The sequence below is a fragment of the Debaryomyces hansenii genome (assembly GCF_000006445.2).
Source record: "Debaryomyces hansenii CBS767 chromosome E complete sequence".
Classification (NCBI taxonomy): domain Eukaryota; kingdom Fungi; phylum Ascomycota; class Pichiomycetes; order Serinales; family Debaryomycetaceae; genus Debaryomyces; species Debaryomyces hansenii.
This window is the reverse complement of record NC_006047.2, coordinates 256655-282503: the sequence shown is the minus strand read 5'-3', so window position 1 is coordinate 282503 and position 25849 is coordinate 256655. Positions and strand designations below refer to the sequence as shown.

The 25849-nt window shown below is 35.6% G+C and overlaps 16 protein-coding genes and 3 non-coding genes across 19 annotated transcripts; 10 read left to right on the top strand and 9 right to left on the bottom strand. All coding sequences in view use genetic code 12, as the record gives it.

Moving 5' to 3' along the window:
• Positions 1 to 4: 4 nt before the first annotated feature.
• On the bottom strand, positions 5 to 820 carry DEHA2E03300g (DEHA2E03300p; the record flags this gene model as incomplete). Its single annotated transcript, XM_459470.1, has 1 exon — positions 5 to 820. One exon carries the CDS (start codon positions 818 to 820, stop codon positions 5 to 7), a length of 816 nt encoding a protein of 271 aa, XP_459470.2.
• A 126-nt stretch (positions 821 to 946) lies between these two features.
• Positions 947 to 1915, top strand: DEHA2E03278g (DEHA2E03278p; the record flags this gene model as incomplete). The annotated part of the gene is made up of 1 exon (XM_459469.1): positions 947 to 1915. The coding sequence occupies one exon, from the start codon at positions 947 to 949 to the stop codon at positions 1913 to 1915; it is 969 nt and encodes a 322-aa protein (XP_459469.2).
• A 24-nt stretch (positions 1916 to 1939) lies between these two features.
• DEHA2E03256g (DEHA2E03256p) lies at positions 1940 to 2986 on the bottom strand (the record flags this gene model as incomplete). The annotated part of the gene is made up of 1 exon (XM_459468.1): positions 1940 to 2986. The coding sequence occupies one exon, from the start codon at positions 2984 to 2986 to the stop codon at positions 1940 to 1942; it is 1047 nt and encodes a 348-aa protein (XP_459468.2).
• Positions 2987 to 3267: 281 nt separating this feature from the next.
• Positions 3268 to 4227, bottom strand: DEHA2E03234g (DEHA2E03234p; the record flags this gene model as incomplete). Its single annotated transcript, XM_459467.1, has 1 exon — positions 3268 to 4227. One exon carries the CDS (start codon positions 4225 to 4227, stop codon positions 3268 to 3270), a length of 960 nt encoding a protein of 319 aa, XP_459467.2.
• A 286-nt stretch (positions 4228 to 4513) lies between these two features.
• DEHA2E03212g (DEHA2E03212p) lies at positions 4514 to 5080 on the bottom strand (the record flags this gene model as incomplete). Its single annotated transcript, XM_459466.1, has 1 exon — positions 4514 to 5080. The coding sequence occupies one exon, from the start codon at positions 5078 to 5080 to the stop codon at positions 4514 to 4516; it is 567 nt and encodes a 188-aa protein (XP_459466.1).
• Positions 5081 to 5253: 173 nt separating this feature from the next.
• On the top strand, positions 5254 to 7182 carry DEHA2E03190g (DEHA2E03190p; the record flags this gene model as incomplete). Its single annotated transcript, XM_459465.2, has 1 exon — positions 5254 to 7182. One exon carries the CDS (start codon positions 5254 to 5256, stop codon positions 7180 to 7182), a length of 1929 nt encoding a protein of 642 aa, XP_459465.2.
• Positions 7183 to 7343: 161 nt separating this feature from the next.
• DEHA2E03168g (DEHA2E03168p) lies at positions 7344 to 7960 on the top strand (the record flags this gene model as incomplete). The annotated part of the gene is made up of 2 exons (XM_024786691.1): positions 7344 to 7356; positions 7422 to 7960. 2 exons carry the CDS (start codon positions 7344 to 7346, stop codon positions 7958 to 7960), a joined length of 552 nt encoding a protein of 183 aa, XP_024642459.1.
• Positions 7961 to 8201: 241 nt separating this feature from the next.
• Positions 8202 to 9965, top strand: DEHA2E03146g (DEHA2E03146p; the record flags this gene model as incomplete). Its single annotated transcript, XM_459463.1, has 1 exon — positions 8202 to 9965. One exon carries the CDS (start codon positions 8202 to 8204, stop codon positions 9963 to 9965), a length of 1764 nt encoding a protein of 587 aa, XP_459463.2.
• A 242-nt stretch (positions 9966 to 10207) lies between these two features.
• Positions 10208 to 11296, bottom strand: DEHA2E03124g (DEHA2E03124p; the record flags this gene model as incomplete). The annotated part of the gene is made up of 1 exon (XM_459462.1): positions 10208 to 11296. The coding sequence occupies one exon, from the start codon at positions 11294 to 11296 to the stop codon at positions 10208 to 10210; it is 1089 nt and encodes a 362-aa protein (XP_459462.2).
• Positions 11297 to 11848: 552 nt separating this feature from the next.
• Positions 11849 to 11920, top strand: DEHA2E03102r. Its single transcript has one exon. It is a non-coding gene; the product is annotated as a tRNA-Asp (tRNA).
• Positions 11921 to 11928: 8 nt separating this feature from the next.
• DEHA2E03080r lies at positions 11929 to 11999 on the top strand. The gene has a single exon. It is a non-coding gene; the product is annotated as a tRNA-Gly (tRNA).
• A 135-nt stretch (positions 12000 to 12134) lies between these two features.
• DEHA2E03058g (DEHA2E03058p) lies at positions 12135 to 15782 on the top strand (the record flags this gene model as incomplete). The annotated part of the gene is made up of 1 exon (XM_459461.1): positions 12135 to 15782. One exon carries the CDS (start codon positions 12135 to 12137, stop codon positions 15780 to 15782), a length of 3648 nt encoding a protein of 1215 aa, XP_459461.2.
• A 195-nt stretch (positions 15783 to 15977) lies between these two features.
• On the bottom strand, positions 15978 to 16208 carry DEHA2E03036g (DEHA2E03036p; the record flags this gene model as incomplete). Its single annotated transcript, XM_459460.1, has 1 exon — positions 15978 to 16208. The coding sequence occupies one exon, from the start codon at positions 16206 to 16208 to the stop codon at positions 15978 to 15980; it is 231 nt and encodes a 76-aa protein (XP_459460.1).
• A 192-nt stretch (positions 16209 to 16400) lies between these two features.
• Positions 16401 to 16474, top strand: DEHA2E03014r. Its single transcript has one exon. It is a non-coding gene; the product is annotated as a tRNA-Asn (tRNA).
• A 779-nt stretch (positions 16475 to 17253) lies between these two features.
• On the bottom strand, positions 17254 to 17520 carry DEHA2E02992g (DEHA2E02992p; the record flags this gene model as incomplete). Its single annotated transcript, XM_459459.1, has 1 exon — positions 17254 to 17520. One exon carries the CDS (start codon positions 17518 to 17520, stop codon positions 17254 to 17256), a length of 267 nt encoding a protein of 88 aa, XP_459459.1.
• A 168-nt stretch (positions 17521 to 17688) lies between these two features.
• On the bottom strand, positions 17689 to 19044 carry DEHA2E02970g (DEHA2E02970p; the record flags this gene model as incomplete). Its single annotated transcript, XM_459458.1, has 1 exon — positions 17689 to 19044. The coding sequence occupies one exon, from the start codon at positions 19042 to 19044 to the stop codon at positions 17689 to 17691; it is 1356 nt and encodes a 451-aa protein (XP_459458.2).
• An 897-nt stretch (positions 19045 to 19941) lies between these two features.
• DEHA2E02948g (DEHA2E02948p) lies at positions 19942 to 21729 on the top strand (the record flags this gene model as incomplete). Its single annotated transcript, XM_459457.1, has 1 exon — positions 19942 to 21729. One exon carries the CDS (start codon positions 19942 to 19944, stop codon positions 21727 to 21729), a length of 1788 nt encoding a protein of 595 aa, XP_459457.2.
• A 111-nt stretch (positions 21730 to 21840) lies between these two features.
• On the bottom strand, positions 21841 to 22479 carry DEHA2E02926g (DEHA2E02926p; the record flags this gene model as incomplete). Its single annotated transcript, XM_459456.1, has 1 exon — positions 21841 to 22479. The coding sequence occupies one exon, from the start codon at positions 22477 to 22479 to the stop codon at positions 21841 to 21843; it is 639 nt and encodes a 212-aa protein (XP_459456.2).
• An 804-nt stretch (positions 22480 to 23283) lies between these two features.
• Positions 23284 to 25665, top strand: DEHA2E02904g (DEHA2E02904p; the record flags this gene model as incomplete). The annotated part of the gene is made up of 1 exon (XM_459455.1): positions 23284 to 25665. The coding sequence occupies one exon, from the start codon at positions 23284 to 23286 to the stop codon at positions 25663 to 25665; it is 2382 nt and encodes a 793-aa protein (XP_459455.2).
• Positions 25666 to 25849: the final 184 nt, after the last annotated feature.

The window sequence follows — 25849 nt, the reverse complement described above, 5'->3', positions numbered from 1 at the left end:
ATATTCAACGTTTTGATTTTACACCTAGTCTATTAGTTATCTCACCGATCTTTGTATTATTTTTTCTTTTCAATTGACTTCCTCTTTCTTCCTCTTCTCCTTCTTCTTCTCCTTCACTTTCGCTGTCATTACCAAAAGCCGATCTAACCTTTGGTCTTTTCGATATAGACAGCTTCAATGATACCTTAATAGGCTGGTTCGTGTTTATGTTGTCTGGCTTCGATTCCTCTTTAAATTCTTGCTTATGTCGATTCATGTACTCTTGGCTTTTCTTAATTTGATCATTTATTAACTTCATCGACATCTGCTCCTCTGTTTTCAAATTCTTTTGGTTTTGCAATAACTCTTGTTGTTTCTGATAATATTCGGTGTCAATAAGCCTTATGACTAGATTAAATTCTGTATCGGTATCGGCTTCAGGTTGTTCGACTTTAACATATCCCTTGGTGCCTAAAAATTTCACAAATTGAGTCAATGAAGACCATTTTGTTGAATTCATATGTACATGATCTCTATCATTTAGTATATACTCTTGATAGAATTTATTTGCATTTATCTTCTTCGTACCATGGTTTATCTTCAACAACTTTATGAAATCATTTAAGAATTGACTGGAATATTCCTCTATTATACTTGAACCACCATCCTTCAATGACGTAATTTTTTTTTGATGTGATAACGAATTTATGTGATTTTTAAACCCATTTGCATCTCTGCATTGTTTTTCACAGATTTGACAATAAAAGCGTAATCTTTGTAAGCCGGATGCTTTCAACTGTTTTGATTGATACTTTGCAGTTCCAATATCGGCCTTTCCCATTCTTATATTGAGTTAGTTAATATAGAAAAGTGGTTTTAAATTTTTTTGCAAGTTAAAATGGTTTTCCTATTTTTTGCGATGTATTTTCAAGTATCAAAATAATAAGTTAAAGTATTATAGTCAACAATGTTGATAACACACCAGCAAATCCCCTTAAGGAGGTGGATTCTTAATAAAAGTGTTGGCCTAAGCTCGGTCTTTGCTAGGAATTATTCGTCTTTACCACCACGGAAATCTTACCATGCAAATTTAAGTCCTATATCACTATTATGGAATACGAAAGTTTCACCAACATTTAAATATTGTTCTTTGATTGCTATACTTTCAATATCTATGTCACATATACACCCTAACATTATTGTTACAGTGGGACCACCAGTTTTGTTAGGAAGTTGGTACTTGTATAGCAAATGGATGAAACTACAGTATGCAACAGAAACTGAAAAATTAATACCGAAGTCTAAGAAAGAATTTAATTCGAAAGATAATGATATTATTATAAAGAAATACAACGAAGCTGAAATATCTAATGTAGTTAATGGGATTGATAACGAATTTGATAATTTCAAAAGACAGGTTGTTGATATTATTGAGAGAAGGATTATAGACTATATTATATCAAATGAAGATCAACGTAACGATATGTTTTCTTTATTTATTGATGAAAACAAACAAGTCTCAATAAAACTAAGTGAAAATGATATTGAAACTTTTATCCTCCTGTCAGCATCTGTACCAGATTTTGATTCGATTGAAGATAATGAAGCATCTCTCTCTCAATCAGAACGTAAATTTCAAGATTTTATTAAACTATCTTTACCATTCTTTTCGAGTAAAGATACGTCAAATCGGAAACGATTAGGAACAATTGAATGCTATCTACTAGAAATGAGCAACACTCAAGAGACGGATCACATTAAATATAAAATTTTAATTGAAATTTCACCATATAAATGGTTTGTTACATCTAAAGAAAAATTAAGTATCAAATATATTGAAGGTGAAGGAGTATATAATAGCAAGATGTTTAATGAAGCCAAAAAATCGAAAGAATCAGAAGACCAAGATGACGAAGAAATCACTGTAAATATCTAAATAGACCCATGTATATACAATTCATCATCTTTTAAAGAAGTTACGATGAGTTTCATTAAACAAATTGAATTGATATTCGTAGCACTGTGAATTTTCCTTGATTTTTTCTAAGTCAGGTAACCAGCTTTGAATATCATGAATTCTCTTATTAGTATTTGGATGAGTAGAAAAAAACTCTTGAAAACTTAAACCAGAAGTGTTATATTTCTGCTTCAATTTAGATTCCCAGTCATTCATTCTTAACCAGAATTGGACTGCCTCATTAACATTAAAACACAGTCTCGCCATTAATTCACAGCCAATATGATCAGCTTCAGATTCCATATCTCTTGATGCAGGCATTTTTAATAACCCTTCAATCATTAAGCTATTAAATGAGCTGGTTCCCGTAATTGAATACAATATAGCCAGCAATAAAATATAAAACGGCTGTTTAGATAATTGCTCCAGTGAATGGTGAGCTAACTGATGTGATAATTCGTGCGATAGAACCGTAGCTAATCCATCATCATTATGACAAATAGGAAGAATCGATGAAAAAATAAATATCTTACCATTAGGCAAGATAAATGCATTAGGTGGAATCTTGTTCGGATCAACTTGGATAACATGAATTGCCCAATCCAAAGACTTCAAATGTTCTACCTGCTGTTGATCGGGAAAATTCGATATTGCAGCTGTCAACAAACTATTCATTATCTTAGTTACTTTTCCATATAGTGGGTCACTGGATGGAAGTATTTGATTTTGATATTCTCCTAAAATTTGCTTATAACTATAATCCCCAATCTTAGTTTCTAACCAATATGGAAGCCAAATAAATCTCAACCTCCCAGTAAATGGGGCTTCATGCAAATTATATACGTAGAAAGCACCTAAAGAAATCCCAACATAAATAGTGTTTTTGTTGTAAAGGAATTTCTTGAAATCAAAATTTGAATGTGAACCTGAATTACCAAATCTCTTGTAAGTAGCATAATTTTTGGTAAACCGAATGGAGTTGGTTATTGAAATGTGAGGTCTTATTGGCCTCTTGGTGTGAAGCCATTGTCTACCAAATTGTCTGAACATGATTTTACCTCTCGTAGGTATTTAATAAATAACTTTAAAAATGGAGATAGAGATTATCTACTTCTCTGCGAACCGTTGTATTAGCGAGTATCATTGTAGGTGAAATATTTATTTTATTAAATATAAGTATAGAAATAAAAACGATCAAAGAACTGAATTATTTAAATTAAAATAAGATATAAGCTTTTAAACCCATTTGTATGGTGTTTTGGCTTTCTTCAAGAGGATGGAATCAAAATGTACGGGTGCCGTAGAAGACATTGAAAAATGGAATCATAAGACTATTCGATCACGACATCCGGTTTGTAAGTATCCTGACTATCATTCTTCCTAATACTGAAGGGAGAAATTCCAGAATGTTCATTCGTATCTTCGAAAGGTTCAGCGATTTCATCCGCCGAGTCCATTTGGTTACCGTTCGCAATATCTGCTAGGTTGCTATGTGTTGAGGACTTTGGAACCTTTGAATAAAAGCCCAGTTGAATTTCGGAGGCTGATTCTTGTGCTTGGGAGTTTTTAGTGCTCGGAAAGCTATTAGTAAGAATATCGCTACTCGAATTGTTGGAGATTATTTGATTCCGTTGCTTTAAGCTGACGGTAGCAGCTCTTGATGGTAATTTCTCAAAATATGAAGGCCCAGTCAACTGCTTAGCCAAGGTATCTAGCGATTTGTCAGGACCGTTACTTGCGATTGTAGGAGAGGCCACTATACTTTCATTGCTACTAGCAAAATTGTCGTTGGGGATGCGGGGCGGAGAAATAGTACTTCCATTAGCGACCTTGTCTGTTGTGGGAACGTTATTATTCGAACTTGCTGGAGATTGTGTTGATGTATTATAGTAGGCGTTAGGTGGTAATATAGGAATGACAGACTCGTAGAAATCATATGATGAGGGTGTTTTTTGGTGCGTTGCTATTACCTTCCTATCCAAAAAATTTGTAGTGGACGAAGATCCATTTGACAACGAAGTCTGATATGTCTTTTCGGCATGCGCTTCTGCTCCAGCCTCTTCTTGCGTTAACGAGGACTTATTTCTTTCACCACGCTTCTTATGTAACTCCTCCTCAAATTGATTGAACAGTTGATCATCTCTCAACCCCAAATCAATCTCATTTTCCATCCGATCCTCTCTCGACTGCTTTCTTTCATTTCTATACCACATGATGAGACAAAAGAGAACAATAACCGCAGAAGGAATACCCACTCCTAGCCCAACAGCAAGACCATTATCATATGCCATATTCTCACTTGAAGTTCAGGAGTTCGGTGTATCTCTCCAATATAAACTAGTAAAATTTCAAATAAAGCGAAAGGAATCACACGCAGTCTTTAGGTATAAACCAATAGTATTAATATTCTACTACTATTTAGCACAACCAAAGAGTTCGTAATACTTAATTTAATCTTCCTAATGGCTGAGTTGAGAAATTTCCATTTCTGTCAACCCGAGGGTGACAATTTTCCGGTGTATTAGCATAAATATAAAATAGCATAATATATTGCTAAATAAGAGGTATATACAAGGATTAAAGACCGAATTCAACAGAAGCATCTTCAAGGAGGTTGATTTGGGTTTTCTGGGCATCATTTATTTGTAAAATCCAATGGTGGATGTCGAAGGGATGTAACTTTGATTCACGAGTAGCCTTCAATTTCAATTTTCCGGTGTTCTGGGACCCTTGGACAGCAAATTCAATGTCAATGTCACCTCTAACGGTGTTTAGGGTGCCCCATATCCATGGCCACGAGTTCTTGAAGCCGATGTCTTCACCCAAGAGTTGCTTGGCATTTTGCGATCTTCTCAAGAAGTACATTACTGAATTGATGATGGGAGACGTTGTCTTTTCGTAGTTGAAGATGACGGCACATGCCAACGTTACACCTAACCCGTATGCTAAAAAGTACCTTCTATTTTGCTTTTTGGCTTTGAAAGGGTCTGGAAATTCTCTATCCACGGTGACGGGAGGTCTCTGGGGTGGTACTTGCGAAGACGTCGAGCTATTGAGCCTGGCATACACCCGCAAGCCTCCAATCCCCCTGGTGACGTTTATTCTTTTGGTAAGCGTCGATATACCTATGTTTCTGCTTAGCATTATGATTTGTATCTATTTATGGTGTGATTTAATGTAGGCATTAGAAGAGATTTTTTATCTGGCTCTAATTAGTGAAAAATTACACAAAGCTTCTTTCGTGATTAAGTACCATAATTAGGCTTGATTTAATACGTTTGAAGTAGCTTCTAAGGAATATATAGAGACATTTGATAATGTCTTCGATATCCGGAGCATGTATGGTATCGAAGATATCAGGAATGATTCATATCAGAGAAGATACGACCCCACTGGTCTTAGAATGGAACGCAATAGATCAGCTGAAAACAGTAGCCATACCTTTGAACTCATTAACTAATTTAAGAGCTTCTAAAGAGACGGCACCCAAGATGATGTTATTGGTGTTATACAAGTTAAATAATGATCAGGATGAGAAAGAGCTAAGGCTTACGTTTACTAATAGGCCGACGATGAACAATATTAAAGATTCTCTACAGACCATCGTTGCGAGACAGAAAACGGTGATCAAAGACAGTCCTACGCCAATGCCGAGTTCGAGTGCCCCAAGCACGCCAGTACCACTGTCTAGTGCTAACTCCGCTGGTTCTACTTCAACATCGAATATGTTGTCATTTACAGACCCCCAATCGTTAAGTGATCTGAGCCTCTTGAAAAACCATCAATTACAACAAAAATTGTTATTAGAGGATAAAAACTTGAGAAATACCTTTACTCAGTCGGTTATAAACTTCAAATTATCTCCAAATGTGTTTTGGCTGACAAGATTAAATCAATTAAGAACATATGCATTAACCATCTCCCAACAGAAAGGCCCGTATAACGTACTATCGACCATTAAGCCCGTCGCATCGTCGGACAATCAAGTGAATGTCAACGTAACTAGAGATACTATAAACGAAATATTCGGTACTTATCCTATAATCAGAAAGGCGTTCGATGATTTAGTTCCTTCGAAGTTTCCTGAAGGGGAATTTTGGTCAAGATTCTTTAACTCTAAGTTATTTAGACGGTTGAGAGGTGATAAGATCAATACTTCTAATGAAAGGGGGGACTTTGTATTAGATAAGTACTTATACATTGATCTGGACTTTGTTGAAAAAGAAGATGCTGACGAGTCAAATAAGCAGACTAAATTACCGGATAAATCAGAAGTTCAAGTCAATAAATTTTTAGATCTTTTAGGAAATGAAGAAGACAACTCCCAAAAGCTAGGCAATATGCCAGATATAACAATGAGATATTCAGATGATGTGAATAAACAAAATGCATTATTAAATCCAACGGTGAGAGGCAAAACTCCGCAAAAGGGACAGGAGAACGAAATGATCATTCTTATGAAGAATATGAACAAATTATCATCCAAAATGGTACATATGAGTGCAGAATCTGAAAGCCATAAAACTCAGGATGATGATTTATCGGCAGCGGAAGTAAACGAATATGAACAAGAATTAAATTTGCATGATTTGAACGAAATAGAAGACTTGAAGTACGTTGAACTTAACATCAACACCAAAAGTCACATTATGTTTGCAGACTCTCAAGAAGATAGTACACAGAACGTATCCCCCGACGAATTGTCGGCATTTTTGTCTGGAAACACTTTCCAGCCACAGCTCAACGGAATCAATCTTACTGAAACGTACTCTTCCAAAAAGGATGAAATAAACAAATCTGCCAATGATATAACGACTTTGATCAAACAAAATTTCAGGACTTTTAAATTAATAAATCAGTCGTCCAAGGAATCGAGTGAGAATGTAATTGTTCCCGATTCAATGATTCAAGAAATCGTAACATACAATATAACAATCATGGAATTTTTGTCTCAATTTTGGAAATTGTTCTTAAACGGTACTAACCCAAATCAATTAAAAAAGATATTTGCAAGTTTAAAAAATTGTAAAAACGCCTTAAACCAATTGTCAGAGAAAATCACAACCACGATTAATAATAGTAGTTTAGTTCAAGACAAACCAAAGTTGAAAGAAAAACTATGCAAGGACTTAGCAACATGCATTAGTCCGCTTCAGAATGGACTTGACAAGGCCTGTACTGATTACATTAAAGCTGTAAGAATGTCTACAGAAACAAACGAAAATGGAAAAAGGCCGCTAGAGTAACTAGTTACATTTTTATATAAAGTAAAAATATAGCATTCATTATACAGTAGTCTTATCGCATTTTGATAATCTCATTTAATGTGCTCATTGAATTTTTTTTTTTTTTTGGTAAAAACATTTAGATATTGCAATCATTCTAAAAATTATAGACAAGCACAAAAATGGCAAAGAAAAGTACGTAACAATGATATAGATTAACGAAAATACTATTGAGAGCTATATTTACTAACGCAACATAGTTTCGAAGCATAGCAGAGCAGCAAGAAGAGGTCTTGTTGAAGACTTGGGTGAGGCCAAAGACTTAGCTTCACTTCCCAAGCCCGAGTCTGATGATGTCAGAAAGTCAATCATCAGAACCACAATTAAGAATGAAGATTTGCTTAATAAGAAAATGGAGAACCAAAGAATAAAAAAGATGAATAGAAAGAAAACGAGTAGTTTAAAACATAGGCTTGAAAGATCGAACAAGGTCGACGGGGTATTAAGTACAAAAATTGAACAAAGTATTGCCAGAGCCAAGTACGTTCAAAATTCTAGAAAATCTGCATGGGATCAAATTAACAAGGGTATTTCTACCACCAATGATCTAGTGGATAATAACGAACCCTTAGAGAAATCAGAAGAGCAGGCCGAAAAGGAAGAAGAAGATGCTTACGTTAAGCAGTTTTTTGAAGACGACTCTGGTAAGCAAAATGACGATACTAGCAACAGTACTTCAGGTAAGCCTGATAATAAAAATATGAACAGATTCGCTCTCTTGGAAGAATCTGAAGCCTGAGTTCGTATGCTTTTTATAAGGATTTTTCGTCCTCTTCTGCATTAACATGAGTCAAAATACACATTCATGGTTTTACTTACGTATATATATATATATATATCCGAATGACATCTATCTTCTTTATCGTTAGCTATGCTTAGTATGGCTGAATATTTATGGTCCGTCCACTACTCGATATTCTAGATATTTCCAAGGCGAATCAATCAACTAGTTAACAGCCAATACTTGTGATACAACTAACATGAAATTGAATTGCTTTTCAATTGGTGCCTCTGTATTGTTGGCAACTAATTTAGTAAGTGGAGTTAACGTCAATCACCCCTCTTTCACCCCATTTGACAAATCTAAATTAGACAAGTCCTCATTTTTTGAACAATTCGATTATATCACCCTATTGAATTCGGATTGGAAGATCTCCCATGCTCAAAAAGACGATAAGGTCGCATATGTTGGGAAGTGGAACATAGAAGAACCTACTGTTTATCCAGGGTTTGAAAATGACAAAGGATTGGTCTTGAAGACTCCGGCTGCCCATCATGCTATTTCATATAAATTGGAACAACCATTTGATAATACTGACAATGACTTGGTTTTACAGTATGAAATCAAATTACAAGATGGATTGGAATGTGGGGGAACTTATATCAAGTTATTGGATTATGATTTCGATAAGGATGACGAATTCAATAATGACACGCCGTATCAAGTTATGTTCGGACCTGATAAATGTGGATCTGAGAATAAGATTCATTTCATCTTGAGAAGATTTAACCCAATTTCCAAGGAACATGAAGAAAAGCATTTAGTAAACACCCCTATGTCTCGTACTGGGAAATTATCTACCTTGTATACTTTGATTTTGAAAAAGAATCAAGATTTTGAAATAAGAATAAATGGTGAAGTTGCAAAAGCAGGCAATTTGATTCAGAAGCCAAAACTTATGAAACCTCCATTAAACCCACCTAAAGAAATTGTTGATAAAGATGACTTCAAACCTATTGACTGGGATGATAGAAAGTTTATTCCTGATCCAGAACAAGCTGAGAAACCTGATGATTATGACATAAAACACGGTTTATCATTAATTCCAGATCCTAATGCTGTCAAGCCTGCAGATTGGAATGATGATGAACCTGAATTCGTTGAGGATCCTTCAGCCCATAAGCCTGAAGAATGGGACGATGATGAAGATGGAGTATGGCTTGCCCCAGAAATTCCCAATCCTAAGTGTTCTTCTGGCTGTGGTACATGGGAAGCACCACTAATTATTAACCCAACATATGTCGGACCATGGATTCAACCAGTGATTCCAAATCCTAATTATAATGGAGAATGGAAACCAAGATCTAAGCTGAATCCAAATTATTTTGAAGATTTAAAACCATCAAATTTGGAACTAATTGGAGGGTTAGGTTTTGAATTATGGAGTATGGATGGCGACATTTTATTTGATAATATCTATTTAGGTCACTCTATCAAGGAGGCTGAATTAATTGGAAACAAGACATATTCTCCAAAGTATGATATTGAAGAATACGACTTAGAGCACAATAAACCCCCTGTTAAAAATGAACCCATTGCACCTCCTCCAACTTTCGAAGATTTTGTGAATAATGATCAATCAACCTTCAGCAGGATTCGTGAAATTTTCAGCATGTTGTATGCCAATCAATATTCAGATATAAGCTCGTTCTATTATAAATTTATGAGCAATCCGGTGGAAACCATAATCCAAGAGCCAGTAGTATTCTTTATATACTGTTGTGCTTTTGTTTCAGTCTTCACTTTTGCGTTTGGAATATTCGGTGCTTTGGTATTCATGGTAACCGGAGCGTCCCAGGTTACCCAATATGAGCAACAACCGGAAACAATCCCCAAAATTAATGAGCCTGATAGTGACGGAAATGAGGATAAACATAAAATTGAAGATATTATTGATGATGATGAAGTAAAGGTATCATCTATTAAGACTTCCGTAACATCTGCGTCTAAGAGGAGGGCATAACTTTGGTCTGTGAATAGTGTATGCTCCTTAATATATAGATATACGTATTTTAGGATTATATAAAACTTGGAATAGAATATTAAATTCAAAGAATCTTGCATACTCTAGTTTCAGCAGCTTTGTAGCTAGTATCCATTTTTATGTAAATAACGACTCAAACGAAATTCAACTCTATTCAGTACGGAAATAGTATATAGCTAGAATAATTTTATTTAAAGTTGCATCAACAACGCAAACACAAACTAATCTTTATAGATATAATAATCTGCAGAAACTGGTCTATGATCACTCATATAAAAACCATGGAAACGTGAATGCAAAACAGCATATTGCTTAATCATAACTTTATATTCTTCATGTAAATCAAGATCATAGTAATTGATATCTTCCAGTTCCAAAATTGATGGAGACTGATTACCATTCTTAGCAAAATATGGACCCCAAACATAATCAATAATAGCTGTATCTTCATGCAAGTTATCAAAACCTGTGAAAGTCGCCTTATGGCCATAACTGTGTAACTGATCGATCAATGTTCTACTATCTTTAAAACCATGCAGCTTCAATATTTGGTACGGTTCGTCCTCAGGTTTTGTATTGAAATCACCACATAAAAATGAAGGATAACCATTATAGTTTTCCATTCTATCAACGATCAAACGGGCTGATTCCCTTCTGGCTTTCTTACCCTTGTGATCAAAATGGGTATTGAAAAAATTCAATCTTACGAAAGGGTTCGCTTTAGATTCAAGGGTAACCATACTAACAATTCTTTCTAAAGCAGCATCCCAACCTCTACTTGGAACTTCGGGGGATTCACTCAACCAGCTGGTACTATTGTCTACAACATTCCATTCTGCACGTTTAAACAAGATCGGCGCGTACTCCCCCTCAGTCTTACCATCGGTTCTCCCAACTCCAAAATACGTCCAATCATCCGTAGTATTACCTTCATTCAAGTTATACAAAATATCTTCCAACTGGTTATGCAACACCTCCTGTAAGCAAACCACATTAGCCAGACCGCTGTCTGTATTAAAGTCAATCGATGACGTAACCAATTGTCTTCTTTTGCTCCACTTCTCTTCATTTACATCAGTATGATGATTATCAAATCTTATATTATGTGTATATAATCGGATTTTTAATGGTTCATTGACCAATGGGGTCTTTTCAGTAATCCTGTAAACAGTCCATCCTGTAATTGCAAGAATTCCGATAATTGCAAAAATACCTAAAATTATTCGGGTCTTTTTGGATGCTGGTTTAGTGGATGTACCAGTAGAAGTTCCTTCATTTAAAAGCGGTGTAGTTTCTTGGTTCTCAGCCATTTTGGACAAGATACTAATTAATCCTCCTTTGTAACGTATACTTAACCTCAACTCCTTAAGTTGCTTATGACCTATGATTTGGAGTAAAGTTCCGGTCCACGTGATAGCTTTGGTCTATTGTTGCAAAGGTTCGCAGCCATAGATAGGCCCTTAATGTCTTCCAACCTTCAGTAAGGTGATTCAATCGTGGTCTGTTACATGGTTTTGATCTGTTTATCTACTATTCCACGAGCTTTTCATTGATAACACTTTGGAGGTGTTTGTTAATTTTTTTATAATTTTAATCTTAAATTGCAAATACTCAGGAATATTGATAAGCATAGGTGAGAAATTTTATATATGTATCAAAAGATACAAGTATACGAAAAGCTAGTTAGAAGAAAATTCTTAAATCATTACAAGTTTGTATGTATAAATTATGTTAGATGTTTTTGGGTAAATGTAGGAAATAAGTATTGTAGGATATTAGTATTGTAGGTCATTAGTATTGTAGGACATTGGTTTGCGCAGTACTGGGTTAACGTCCCACAAGAAATATCTTGCAAGAAAACATCCGTGATAGTTTAGTGGCTAGAATTACCGTTTGTCGCATGGTAGACCGGGGTTCAATTCCCCGTCGCGGAGCACTTCTAGCGCAAATGGTTTAGTGGTAAAATCCAACGTTGCCATCGTTGGGCCCCCGGTTCGATTCCGGGTTTGCGCATTTTTTTTCTTGTGTTGACTTTTCACTATCGAATCAATCAGTATTTTTTAGACTTCGTCGTGGTATTACAGTAAATTAATCTAACTATTAATAACCACAAAATTGCATTAATTCAGTACATATCAATGAAATAATATGGAAATAGATGACTTAAATCTACGAAACCCTGTGCAAGTTGGATATTATGATCCATTTAATGTATATCCATTAATTAAAGATGAATTGCAGAGTAAGCTTCCCCTAACCAATTTGCATTGGAAATACAATATATCCAAGCCATTGAAGTCAATACCCTTGTTACCGGTAACATTTGTGGAAGAAGTGCCTAAGCACACACTGGTAAAGGAAAATGATAAGATGTACTCGAGGATAATGTTTATAAAGTATGAAAATTTGGATACTTACAGAGCACAAGTCAGACCGTTGATTAAAGAATGGCTCAAACAGCTTGTGAGCGACTCAGAGGTAGAATGGGCGATTATTTTACTTATGGGATCTAGCCTGAAGGATAAACTGTCCACAATAATTAAAACGTCTATCTTTGATAAACTAAAAATTGATTTTGGAATTGATGGGAAAGAATTGCAGACATTACCAGTGGACTCAGGCGTCAAGGAGAGATGTTTTAAGCTTCGGGAAGTATATGAAGATGATATGACGAAATTGGAATCCTACAATGAGTTGATAAATCATATGAAAGATTTCTTAGTGTCATCATTTAATAATAAGTATGTGTCGTTCAATCAAATGATCTACAACCATCAAGCAACGGATTTCAAGGCATTCATATTAAAGTTGAAACTAGCGGATTTATTGAACGATATGCGTTTGTTGAATGATTCTTTAAGCATATATAATGAGCTATCAAATGACTTAAATAAGTTATATTATGCTAATCCCTCTAAATTTGAGACAGAGATTACACATATTCCTTCGGACTTAAATGGTTACCAGTTTGAGCAATCATTTAGTTCGATTAGCATTAAGAATTCGCTTAACAAGGAGAAAATTAATTTATTCGAATTGAAAAGTTTGATATTCGTAAATCAATCTTCGTTATTACAGCTATTAGCAAACTACGCCAATTCCATTTCATTGTCATCAATTTCCATATCGAGCATATATCAAAAATTATTATACTTTTTAAACGATTTGTCGAATATTTTTGGAGATAAATTGAATGAATGGATATTTGTGGTCATTGATAATTATCTTAAGTTACCTATTTGTAATAAAATTATGAATGACAATATGAAAAGTTCAGATGGTGAGCAATATTATCAATTGAGTGAAATCTTGGAATTCAAAGGAGAATTGAAATTAGCTCAGAGATCTAAGTTGGCTAAAGTTGCAAATTCACACGGTTACGCCATTAATGGCATCAATGAAATACTTGAAGAAATATCCTTGAATGATGATACATCTTCTAAGAATACATCCGAGCTATCATACAAACCACTTCTAGAAATATTGCTGAATGAAAACACCTATTATAAGCATTTTGAGAAATTAACAGAATTGATAATTCATGATTTTGTTAATTCCGGACGAACTAAGACAATTGACATTTTAAGCATTGATCTTGCCTTATTGAATTACCAAATCGGTAACTATCAGGAGTCATTAAATATTTTACAAGATTCTTATGAGTTCTTTATTAATAATAGTTGGAATTTCATGGGTGGAATTTTATTAGAAATATATTTAAATTGCACTGAAAAATTAGATCAAAGTGACTATAGTTTAATTTCATTAACATGTCTAAGGTTGTTTTCAAATCTTGTCAATCCTAAAAATGGAAAATACGGAATTAATAATTATAAATTGATCAAACCGAAAGTTAAAATCGCGAGGTTATTTGAAAAGATTGAAGAATTCTCCGGCAAATTAAATGAGCTGATTGAATTCCCTCTTGAAAAAATCTTTAAAGTGGATATCAAACCATTTATTCAGAGTGATGAGTCCACGTATGCGGACAAATATTTTATCCAAATTAATTTAACTAATTATTATGGTATCGAATTTAGTTTCAAGGAGATCAAGTTGATGCTAGAAAATAGTGAGGGAGTAACCTCTTTTAATATTGAGAATGTTATGATTTCCAATAACGTTGATAATACCCTTAAATTATATTCAAACAATTTTAAATTCGGCTCATTCAACCCATCTAATATAACCGTCAAAATTAATAATAATTTATGTTTTACGAAGCGATACAGTAGTGAAAATGGTACTGAAAACGATGATACGATTATTCAATATAACAATGAAACAATCTTGAAAGATTCGTTTTTGAACGATTCTGAATCTAGGGACATTGTGGTTGCCCATAATAAATGGACTTCGGACATGTTTTTTTACCAAAGTCTATCTAAGTTTTCGTGCGAGTTTTGCACTCCTATTGATATTGACTTGGAGTCTACTGAAATAATATTGAGAATCAAAAATGGACATAACAATGTCGAAGACGTAAAAATCGATATAATTTCGAATACGAATGGTCTAAAGATCAATAAGGAGCTTTTAAAAGATAGGCTTAAAATCATGACCCTATCTTCTAAAGAGTCAATTGACATCAAAATCCCGTATTCCTATTATCGCGATAATAAAATTATTAGCTTGAAAGCAAATATATCATATTCTTCGAATGGTGAGAATTTTAGCCATTTCATAATTGACCAAGTGGATACGACGCTAACTATATCCGTTTCAGTACAAGACATATTTAAGTCGCAGTATATCTTCTCCAAATTTCAGGTAGGTACTTCGAATCCAAAGTTACCTATAAGAATACTATCTAATGATTTAACAACAAAAAATGAGAATTATAGCATTATTAGTCCAAAGCACTCTCCAAGACCGATAACTTTCGGCGACCAACCCGCATCTTATTTTTATAAAATCATTCCAAAGTCTGATTATAGTATTAAATCTTTAGATTCGTTGGATTTAAGGGTCGAATATTCAGATTTAAAAAATGAATGTTATGATATAATTCAAAGTTTTCTTTTGCATAGATTGCAAGATTTACAGTTACGTAAATATTGGTTCTTGATAAAGTCATTACTCTTCAAAGACATAAGTTTCGATTTAAACAATTATGCTGTCAATCTGGAAGTCAGAATTATTAATAACCGTGAAATAGAATTGCTAATTGAAAAGGCGTTACTAAAACATATAGAAGAAACAGAAGATAAGAAGAAACTAATAGAATTATTCAAACATGTTTTGTTTGATAATGAATTCAAATTTGAAGTAATGCCTAATTTCGAAAACAAACAGTTGATAATTTCAGTTCCTATTCCAGTCTTGAATATTTTGCAAATAATTGAATTCGAGTTTGAAAGAAAACCTCAATATTTGGTAGGCGAGCCTATACTTATGAATTTAAAGATCGAATCTATTACTAAATGGTCGAATAATAAAGTTAAAGCTGGCTCTGAAGATGAGATTGAGATACTTGCAGAATCGTCACCGAGTAAACCAGAAAAACCTTCTGTACAGAAAGAGAATTTCCAGCTTTCCATCCAGACTGATGACAACTGGCTAATTTCAGGATTCAGAAAAGAATCATTCCAAATTGATTATGTTGCAAATGAAAATAAAAGCAACTTTGAAGTAGTTCTAATACCCTTAACAGTTGGTAGGTTACTCTTGCCAAAGATAAATGTTAGAACTTTAGACAATTTAGAAAACGATTTCTCGATGGACATTAATTTCAAAAATGGATTAGAGACGCTATTAGTTGTGCCGGATGTAAATAGTATCACTTTTTCATTCTAGAAGCCAGATAGCTTAGTATTTTATACAATAGCTATATATGCAGAATCAGTCATAAATTCAAATTTCTCCTTATTACTCATACTACAAGCTTCCAAACATACATTTTATAGGTTATAGTAAGAATAAAAGTTAGAAACGTATCACAATATATTATATAAAATTTCAATGTTGAATACCTTAACGTTTGGTAGTTTACTAAGTAAAGACATTGTGTTCCATGCATACCATACACCTATGTGGTAATGTATCAATGGCCATCTCTAATAACCTATCCTGTCCCAATTCATCTATTTCTCTTCTCTCTACCGGATTAATTAATAAAAGACCGTTGTCATCAGCGAAGAAGAATTCATATTCTTTGTATTTATCACCTAATACTGACTGAAAATGGTTCAAAGCTTTCTCTTTAGTCTTATCATGGTCCATTTTTTTGTGTGCAAATATACGTATACGCCCAACTATTTATTTTGCTTTCCTTGCTATATGTATATATCATTTTACAAAAAGGAAACCCCCCTACAAGTAATGTTTATATGACTAATATGATCGCTAGTTTAGTGAATAAGACCAAACTCTACATACTTATACACATCTATTTCCACATAAGTTTGAAAATACGACTTCGTGGCCAAGTTGGCTAAGGCGTGAGACTGTTAATCTCAAGATCGTGAGTTCGACCCTCACCGAGGTCGTATATTTTTTTTGGTTCTCAAAGAGTTCATTAAGTACTACTAGTTCTATTAAAGGTACAATATAGTAAACATAAAGAATTTCCAAAGTGTTTTCCCGTGAGTTCATGTTTATTACTTCTCTTATGTTTTTGCTGATCATGGGTTGATATGGTATTTAGGCCAAATGGTATATCCTACGCCAATACTGAGGTCATAATTACTATCATTAGACTTCGTGATCGTGACGAAACAGTACTGTAAAATACAAATATTATTTGATTCAATTAACACTAATTTCGTAGATCTTATAAAAACAGGTGAATAAATCTATCTAGGTTTATAGTCCATCACTATACGCTTCGAGATGAAACCTATCTCTTATTAATGATTAATTTTGAGTGACAAACTGATAAAGAACTATTCATGAAGAACATCAAGAAAAAGCGTCCTTTAACTTACAATAGGAAATAAAATGAGCTTATAGAGCCCTACAATATGTTTTTAAAAAAAAATAGTTCTTATATTAGATATATGCAAGGCAGTTAATAATTACCTTTGATTGACTTCTATCCCTCAACAATAACGTATAAATTTATTAATAAAGTACAAATCTAACGAATATTTGCTGTACGCCACCAAACCGATCAACGACTCGCAAATTATATACAAAGAATGAATTACGGCAAAGAATATACTCCTTTTCCGTAATATCTTCTTGGATTAACAGATCTTCAATGAGCAATCAGTAAGTGTTAGACATCTGTCTGATAGTTCTGACTATTCGGAATCTCGTATTTTTCCTAATGATGCTTCTTTAATGGCTCAACGACTACCTTATCAAAGGTAAACATTTGAGAAATGGTTGTTTGTCTCTGTAACATAGCTAACTGGTTTATTCCCTCATTATAAAATGATTTAATAGCTTCATCATTCTTCAAGGATTTGTTTGCCTTAAATGAATCAACAACCTTTCTCTTGGCGAACTCTCTAAAGTTATAGTTATCAAACTTATAAGCTTTTTCCAAAAGCTGCTTGTATAAGCCTAGTATTTGCTTAGAATTAGGCATGATTTCTGTTTTAGGATAAGAAAGTTATCTAGATGAGTAATGTATTTCGTGGAGTAGAGAGGAAATACTTCCGTGATGAATAAAAAAAAGATTGGGTAGTGTACGGACCGAATATAGTATATTGATATATTCTAATAAATACAAGAGGAATTAATTACATATTACTAATCATTTAATGTCTTCGGGTTCATTCACTTCATGGACTTCATTAACGTTTGTCATGAATTCTTCAATATCTCTATCACTTACTTTAGATTTTTTGTTTCTTTTAGTTGATTTCTTAGCGGTAGCGTCTGCCATCATCTCTTCAAAGATTCTAGCATCTTCGGCTTCTTCGGGTGATCTTTGGACCTTCAACATAGTTTCACCAATGTAAAGAACGGCCTGGGATCTGGAGATTCTGACCTTCTTGCCGAGTGATTTATCATTTAAGACTCTAGTACAGACCTTATTCAAAATACCGGTGACTTCGAACTTAGTAGAAGCCCAAGCGGCTGCCAAAACCTTACCAGTGATTAATCTTTCCATTTCAACTTGTCTATGCTTTTGGGAGTCAGACAATTCTTCACCTTTTTCGATAGCCTCTTGTATATCTTCTTGCTCTCTAACCATTGCCTCGACAGAAGCTTGGGCATCTAAAGCTGTCTTTAAAATAGAGAATCCATTCTTGAAGCTGTTAGTTTTCGATTTGACCGACGAAAAGATTTTGGACACACCGAAGGTCTTACAGGAATTAATAGTAGCATGAGCTTGGTTTGTGTAAATCTTACCAATTAAGTGTAATAATTCTATACCGAAACTTTCAATTTTCAAGTCCTCTAATTCTTCGTTCAACTTCGTCTTGAAACGATCTAAAGAATCTTGGTTGGTAGAGGCAGATGTATATTGTTCGATTCTGGATAATAAGTTCTCTGACAAGACTCTTACACGTTCTTCTTGGGCCTTTTTGGTTTCCTCATGAAGCTTCAAAATTTCTTCTCTTTGATGTTGGGTCATCTTTTGCTTCTTTTTCTTATTAATAGCCTCAGTAGATAAAATATCATCCTTTTCTTCATTGGTCTTGGTTACGTCTGAAGCGCTTTCAGATTGTGTTGCTACTTCACTTGTAGCAGTGGTTGAATCCGCAGTCTGTGATTCCAGCTCAGTCCCTTCTTCGTCGCCTAAAATATCCGCAGTCTTAGATACTTCGTTCAACATCGATAATTCACCAATCCAGTCTTTGAAAACTTCACCTCCGAAAATCATACTGAAGAATTCAGCTGGGTCGATATCTGCTTCGCCTGCAACATTATTACTTTGCATACCTTCAACACCCATTTCATCGTAGAGTGCCCTTTTTTCCTTATCTTGCAAAATACCGTATGCTTCACCTAATTCTTGAAACTTGGCTGCTGCATCAGGGTCATTACCATTTTTATCTGGGTGACACTTAATAGCTTGCTTCCTGTATGCCTTTTTCAATTCTACGTCTGTTGCCGTTGGCTCAACGCCTAAAATATCATAGTACTTCGTGTCTTTAATCATGTTTACACTGTCTTAACGTAAAATAACTCGATATTATGATTCAATGGGTATACAAGGGTTGTTTTATCGACTTAATGGCAAAGCTCACCAGATGACCCTTCGACACTATCACGTGTTATCAATTTTTCACCATTTGTGATTCTCTACAAGATAAGAATTTTAACGGTTTAAGTTTTATAAATAGATAGGATTAACCTAGAATCGGGGTCATAGAAGACAGGAATAGTGATATTTGAGAGAGAAGCAGAATAATTTTGAAAAATCATCAAAAGGTGGGTTTCTGTGGCAGTTGCAAAAATGAGTTCCGCATCGACTTTCATTGTGAACGTGTATACTATCACATACAAAACAGACCTTAACTAGACCTTGCAATGTAATTAATACACTTTTATGTTTCACACATAATATTCTTGTATAATATTCTTGTATTTTTCCCTACAAGACTTGTAACTGTTGAAGCTGATAAATAGAAGTAGTTTTATTAGAGTTTTGTTAATAACGAATGTCCTTAAAGACGATTAGTAAACCAAGAGCAGCACAACTTATCTACAGTGTACATAGACATGGTCTAGACTACTCTTTAGTTCTATGTAATACATTTTATGTCATGTATTGGCAACTCAAGTACGATTATATACAATAGCTCTTTAACTGGCCAATATAAATTCGCAGCCCCATCTTTTGTCTCCACACCTAGTCCGAGAAGCCCGATTTCCGATCCGAAAACATTTCCATCTCCTCAATATAAAAGCTACCCTCTTGTTCATGAACTTTAGAATTCTCTGATCCCAGTAGATATATACATCTTGAATAGAAGTTAAAGGACCTCAAAATACAGGGTGCAAACTGTTTATATTAGTATATTGATTCTGGATAGTTCAGAAGCTGCAGGTAAATATGCAAGAACATGTCAATTTTGATGGTGCAAATAAAAATTTGGAAAATTTGGAAAATCAGCTGAGTGCATCTTTAAATACGGCCAACATATCGCAGGTTGAGGGTAATACAAAATCTCGAGTCGTAAGAGAGACCGATGTACAGAATAACATTGGTGACGATGAACTGGACTTGGCTGAAAGATTAGGAGATGCTCATTTAAATATTTTACCTACGAAAAAGATGATTGTATGTCTTGCAACAATGTCTCTAGGGTTATTTATATCTTTTGTTGATCAAACTGGCATAACCATTGCATTACCACATATTGCAAAGGATTTAAATGCAGAAACTACTATTAACTGGGCAGGTACGTCGTCACTTTTAGCGAATTGTGTATGTCAGGTGTTGGTGGGTAGATTTGCCGATATATTTGGTAGAAAGACAGTATTGTTGTATTCATTCTTTCTTTTAGCGGTTGCTGATTTGGCTTGTGGGCTTGCTAAAACAGGGGTGCAATTTTTCATCTTTAGGGCATGTTGTGGTATAGCTAATGGAGGAATTCAACTGTTAACAAATATTATAATTTCCGATATTGTTGTACTTAAGAAGCGTGCTAAGTACTATGGCATTCTTTCAAGTAGTATAGGATTAGCTAACTGTACTGGTCCATTAATTTTAGCTGGTTTTATAAAAGGCTCGAGTTGGAGAACATTTTATTACATCATGCCAGCCATATGCTTTTTAGTTGCCGTAATAATCTACTTCGTTGTTAATAAAAATAGAAAGGATAAACAGGAAGTGTTATCCAGAAGAGAGAAGTTTAAGAAGATTGATTATTTGGGGTTCATTTTCAGTTCCGCTGGTTTAATTCTCTTGCTTATACCGATTAGTGGAGGTGGATCAACATATAAATGGAATAGTGGTCTTATTATTGCCATGTTTATTGTAGGGGGGTTATGCTTAGTTGGGTTTTTGTTGATTGAATGGAAGATTCCTAGGTTACCAATGATACCGTTAGGATTATTCAAGTCTGGGCTGTTGTCGTTAGTTTTATCAACTAACTTCTTATATGGTATGACATATTATTCATTCACATATTACATTCCTTACTATTTTCAAATTGTTAGAGGGTACGATTCAATAATGGCTTCAGTGTTGTTAATACCCTTGGTATTAATGCAAGCCATTAATTCGATTATCAGTGGTCAAATCATCTCGTACACTGGTCATTACAAGCATGTAATTTTATTCGGTTATGGAAGCTGGGTTTTGAGTTGCGGATTGCTATTATTATGGAGTGAAACCATTAACATAGGGGTCGTCATTGTTGTCCTCCTCATTATGGGGATAGGACTTGGATTTACCTTCCAACCATGTATGGTGGCTGCTCAGGCACAAGCCAGAAAGTCAGAAAGGGCAGTTGTTATAGGTGCTAGAAATGTTATTAGATCATTTGGAGGTGCTATTGGAATTGCAATGGGATCATTGATTGTCAGCAATACTTTATTGAAGGAAATTAATCAAGCATTAGTACATAAAGAGAAATATGCAAATATTCCCACCGACTACTTAAACTACTTAAAGCTGCATATTTATACCAGGATTGAGGTTACAGGCTTAAACGAAAAACAAGTCAAAGTTATCAAATCTATGTATATGAAATCACTCATGAATTACTTCTACTTAGGTATTCCTTTGATTGGAATCTGTTTTATCAGTTCATTCTTCTTAAAAGATAGAGGAGTTCAATGCATTGATGAACAACCAGAACCAAAGGACAAAGAAAAGGATATAACAAGTAAATAGTCATTAGATAGAAATACATTTTTACCATGCATACACATATTGTATCCAAGATACCTACGCATGATGTTGATTATTTAATGTTTCTTATGATAAATATCGGTAAAATCGTTTTTAATTCCGGTTCATAAAGCTTCCCAAGATATTGTTGCTCATTTCTTGCATATCAACGCCTTCCAATAAATCTCCAAGATTATCGCTGACAAACTGACCAATCTTGTCAAAATCAAAGTCTCCCCCCGTATGGAAGTGGTCTTCCACGTAATCAAAGTACGACTTGTCAATTTCAATGCCGTAGTCCTCGAGCACGTTTGACAGACCGAACTTGCCCTTTTGCGCATCTCCCCCATTAAACATCCCAAAGAACCCATTCATCACATTAAACCCCTTCGTATAGTGTTTCCGCGATCCATCGTGGTTGTGGTACAAGTCAATGATCGCCTGCTTGATAAAATGCACGTCTTGCGTGAAAAATCTCCAACCTCTGAAATAAACTGCTCCACACACACAAATAAACACTAGCATCAACAAGGCCTTTATTATTCCCATCAAAAACCCTATCCACATCCGTATCATTCTCAACACCAATCGATATACCATATATGCTCCCACAATTCCCATCACCATCAATGTAAATTGTGGGTATGTTCGGTACGAATAGTTGAATAGAATTATACAATTCTGGAAAACCATCACCAATACCGTCATAGCTATGGATGCTATCTGTGCAATATAATCCTTTAGCTCGCTCATTCCCGTAGAGAACTTCTAGTCCGTATATAATGTACCTTATACCTGTATTTGGTGCTTTAAGATTGTTCTTTACTCCAGTATTCGTTTGCCATAATACTGCCTAAAAGCCCTGCAAGCCGTATCGAAGAAGTTACACAGAGTTACCCGGACAGATCTCATCAACTATAAAAGGCGCCGGGGTTCACCAAAAACTTCGTTTTATCTCTTTCGTTTGCTCTTTGAAAGTTGCCTCCGAGTTGAAATTTGGCAGTTGACCAGTCGTTATATATGTTTGAATGATGGCGGTCCGTTTGTTCAATTAAGTTTGAAAGCTTTATTATCTGTGCCTTGCCCATTAAGTTGGGAAGGTACACTATGGGTGATATTGTTAGAGTGGATTGTTGTCACCGAATATGTTGTTAGTTAATTGTTGATAAACGCTCGGACAGATCGAATGTGATTATAAAGAATATGCTTGAGGTTAGAAACTTGAGGGTGTCCCGTTATGTCACGATATCTTTTTGATGTAGATTAGATTTGGAAAGAACTATCGCAAATCATGTAGAATGTAGAGAAGCCCCAGAATGGTCACACGAGTTCTGTTCGGGGACCGATAACCCCAGCTGCTTCTTCATGAGGTGGCTGACGATGAATAGCCGGTAGTCTTGTTGGTTGAACCGCAAGATCTAAAAATTCGAAAAATGGTGATGGTTCCAAGGACCAAACACAAAACGAAGTGCGCCGCCAGCCAGCAAGTGATTAAATCATTTACGTATATTTATCGTTCTTTTCAAAGCAAATAACAACATACCATATTATATCAAGATGTTTCTGAGACGGAAGCCACCTCAATTGCCACTAGTGGAGGAACTCCAACAGACATACAATGATTGTTGTAATTTAACTATTAGAAACTTGACATTGGAAGAGCAGAATAAGGTTGAGGATGCATTAAAAGGATGGAAGTCATTACATACGTCTTTATTATTTAAGATAGAAGCATTTGATAAACAAGTTATCAAGACAGACAGCGAAGAAGGCACACTTTTGGAGGAGTTGAAACGAATCAGAGATGAGAACGTTAAGCATCTCATTAGGTCGCAATTAAGAATGGACGAAATCACACGGAAACAGAACACTAGTAGTAGTAATAAGCCAGCAATTAAGGTAACACTGGGGCATCAGGGGTCCTCGATGACGGTTCCGTCTTTAAGGGGTAATGGGGGCCTGTCGTCGCGATCGTTGACCAATACGAATGCAACTAACCAAAGAAGAATGTTGAAGTCGTTGAGACCAGGCATTCCTCAACACAAGTCGTTGAATACCAAGGGAGCGGCGCAGGCGTCCAAGGCAGCAACTGTATCATGGCGGAAACCCTCGAATAGTAAGGTACCTACCATTAAACCGGCCAAGGATGACATGTTTGAGGATTTTGATCAGGATTCGTTCGAATTTTTTGATTCCAACTGGGAGAAAGTCGACTCTCCGCCAAACTTGATAGATCTAGATATTCCAATTAACGGTGATAATAACGAAACTGGCAACTATCTTGGCCAGGGTTTGTCCAATAATGGCACGAAAACGAATGGTCTCCATGATGTCAGTTCCTCGATGGAAAACTTAACTATTAACAACGATTTCCCCAAGCCTAGAATAAATAAGCCATCAGTAGGACAAAACTTGAAGTTACAGCCCAAGTTATCGGACTATGCGTCGAAAAGCACGTCAGATATTGGTGTGTCATCGAATGACGGAGAGAATAAAGGTGTCTACATGTATAACAAGCCAAAGCCATTGAATATTAATAGATTAATGAAGGGTCAACAACAAAAACCACCAGCATCGAGAAGTCCTGTCAGACAATCACCGGCACCAAAAGCAAAACCACAACCAAAACTGCAACCAGTTTATAAAGCCAAACCAGTGATGAAACCCCCACAGGCTCTGACCCAACCTCCAAAGAAGCCAAATATTTCTTACAATTACATACCTGGAAGTCAGTCTGCAAATAAGCCCAGACAGAATCCGAAGAAGACTACAGCAACTACAGCAGCGTCTTCAACTGCACAAGCAAAACCTAGAACTGCTGCACCTAAAAATATCGGGAAAGACGATGACATACCGATGTCGCCAACTATGGATGATATTTTAGGAGGATATGATGACAATAAGCCACTAGATGAAGAAATGGAAAAAGCCTTAAAAGACTCTTTGGACGAAACCGATGACCCAAACAGACCTTTGGACGACGACGAACAAGCGACACTTATTGCGTCCATTAGAGGTATCGATCCATTAGCAGCAACACAAATCTTGAACGATATAGTTGTGCATGGCGACGAGGTTTATTGGGACGATATTGTTGGCTTGGAAAGTGCCAAAAACTCATTGAAGGAGGCAGTCGTTTATCCATTTTTGAGACCCGACCTTTTCAAGGGTTTGAGAGAGCCCACAAGAGGAATGCTTTTGTTCGGACCTCCTGGTACTGGTAAGACTATGTTGGCTCGTGCAGTGGCAACAGAATCGAAATCGACGTTTTTCTCCATCAGTTCATCATCTCTTACTTCCAAATATTTGGGAGAATCAGAAAAGTTGGTCAAAGCTTTGTTTTTGATAGCTCGGAAGCTCGCTCCCTCAATTGTTTTCGTGGATGAAATAGACTCACTCTTGAGCTCAAGGTCAGACGGTGATGCTGAGAGCTCAAGAAGAATCAAAAACGAATTTTTAATCCAATGGTCCGAGCTCAGCAGTGCTGCCGCGGGTAGAGACAAAGATGACGGAGACGATGTCTCCAGAGTATTAATCTTGGGTGCCACAAATTTGCCGTGGTCCATCGACGAGGCTGCGCGCAGAAGGTTCGTCAGAAGACAGTATATTCCCTTACCCGAGGATGAGACCCGTAAATCGCAGATCATCAAATTATTAGCCCACCAGAAGAATACTCTTCTGAAAGACGACTACAATGAACTCATTGCTTTGACCAAGGGCTTCAGTGGGTCGGATATTACTGCATTAGCCAAAGACTCAGCAATGGGTCCATTACGGTCGTTGGGTGACAAATTGCTTGATACCCCAACAGAGAATATCCGCCCCATAAATCTAGACGACTTCAGAGCTAGTTTGAATTATATTCGTCCTAGTGTACTGAGCGAAGGTTTAGTTGAGTACGAAAATTGGGCGGTCAAATTTGGCTCATCAGGCGTATAGGCTGATGCTCGCTCACCAAAACCAGCACAATAGTGTATTTCACATTCCTTATTTTTACATGAAGAGGATTGCTCCCCTTACGTCGCATTGTTTTTTTATTGTCCTTTTCAGGGGCAATTTGAAAAAGTTTCCCCATAAGGTTAATTCTCGCGCACGACAGTCAACATCGACTCGAACCGAACTG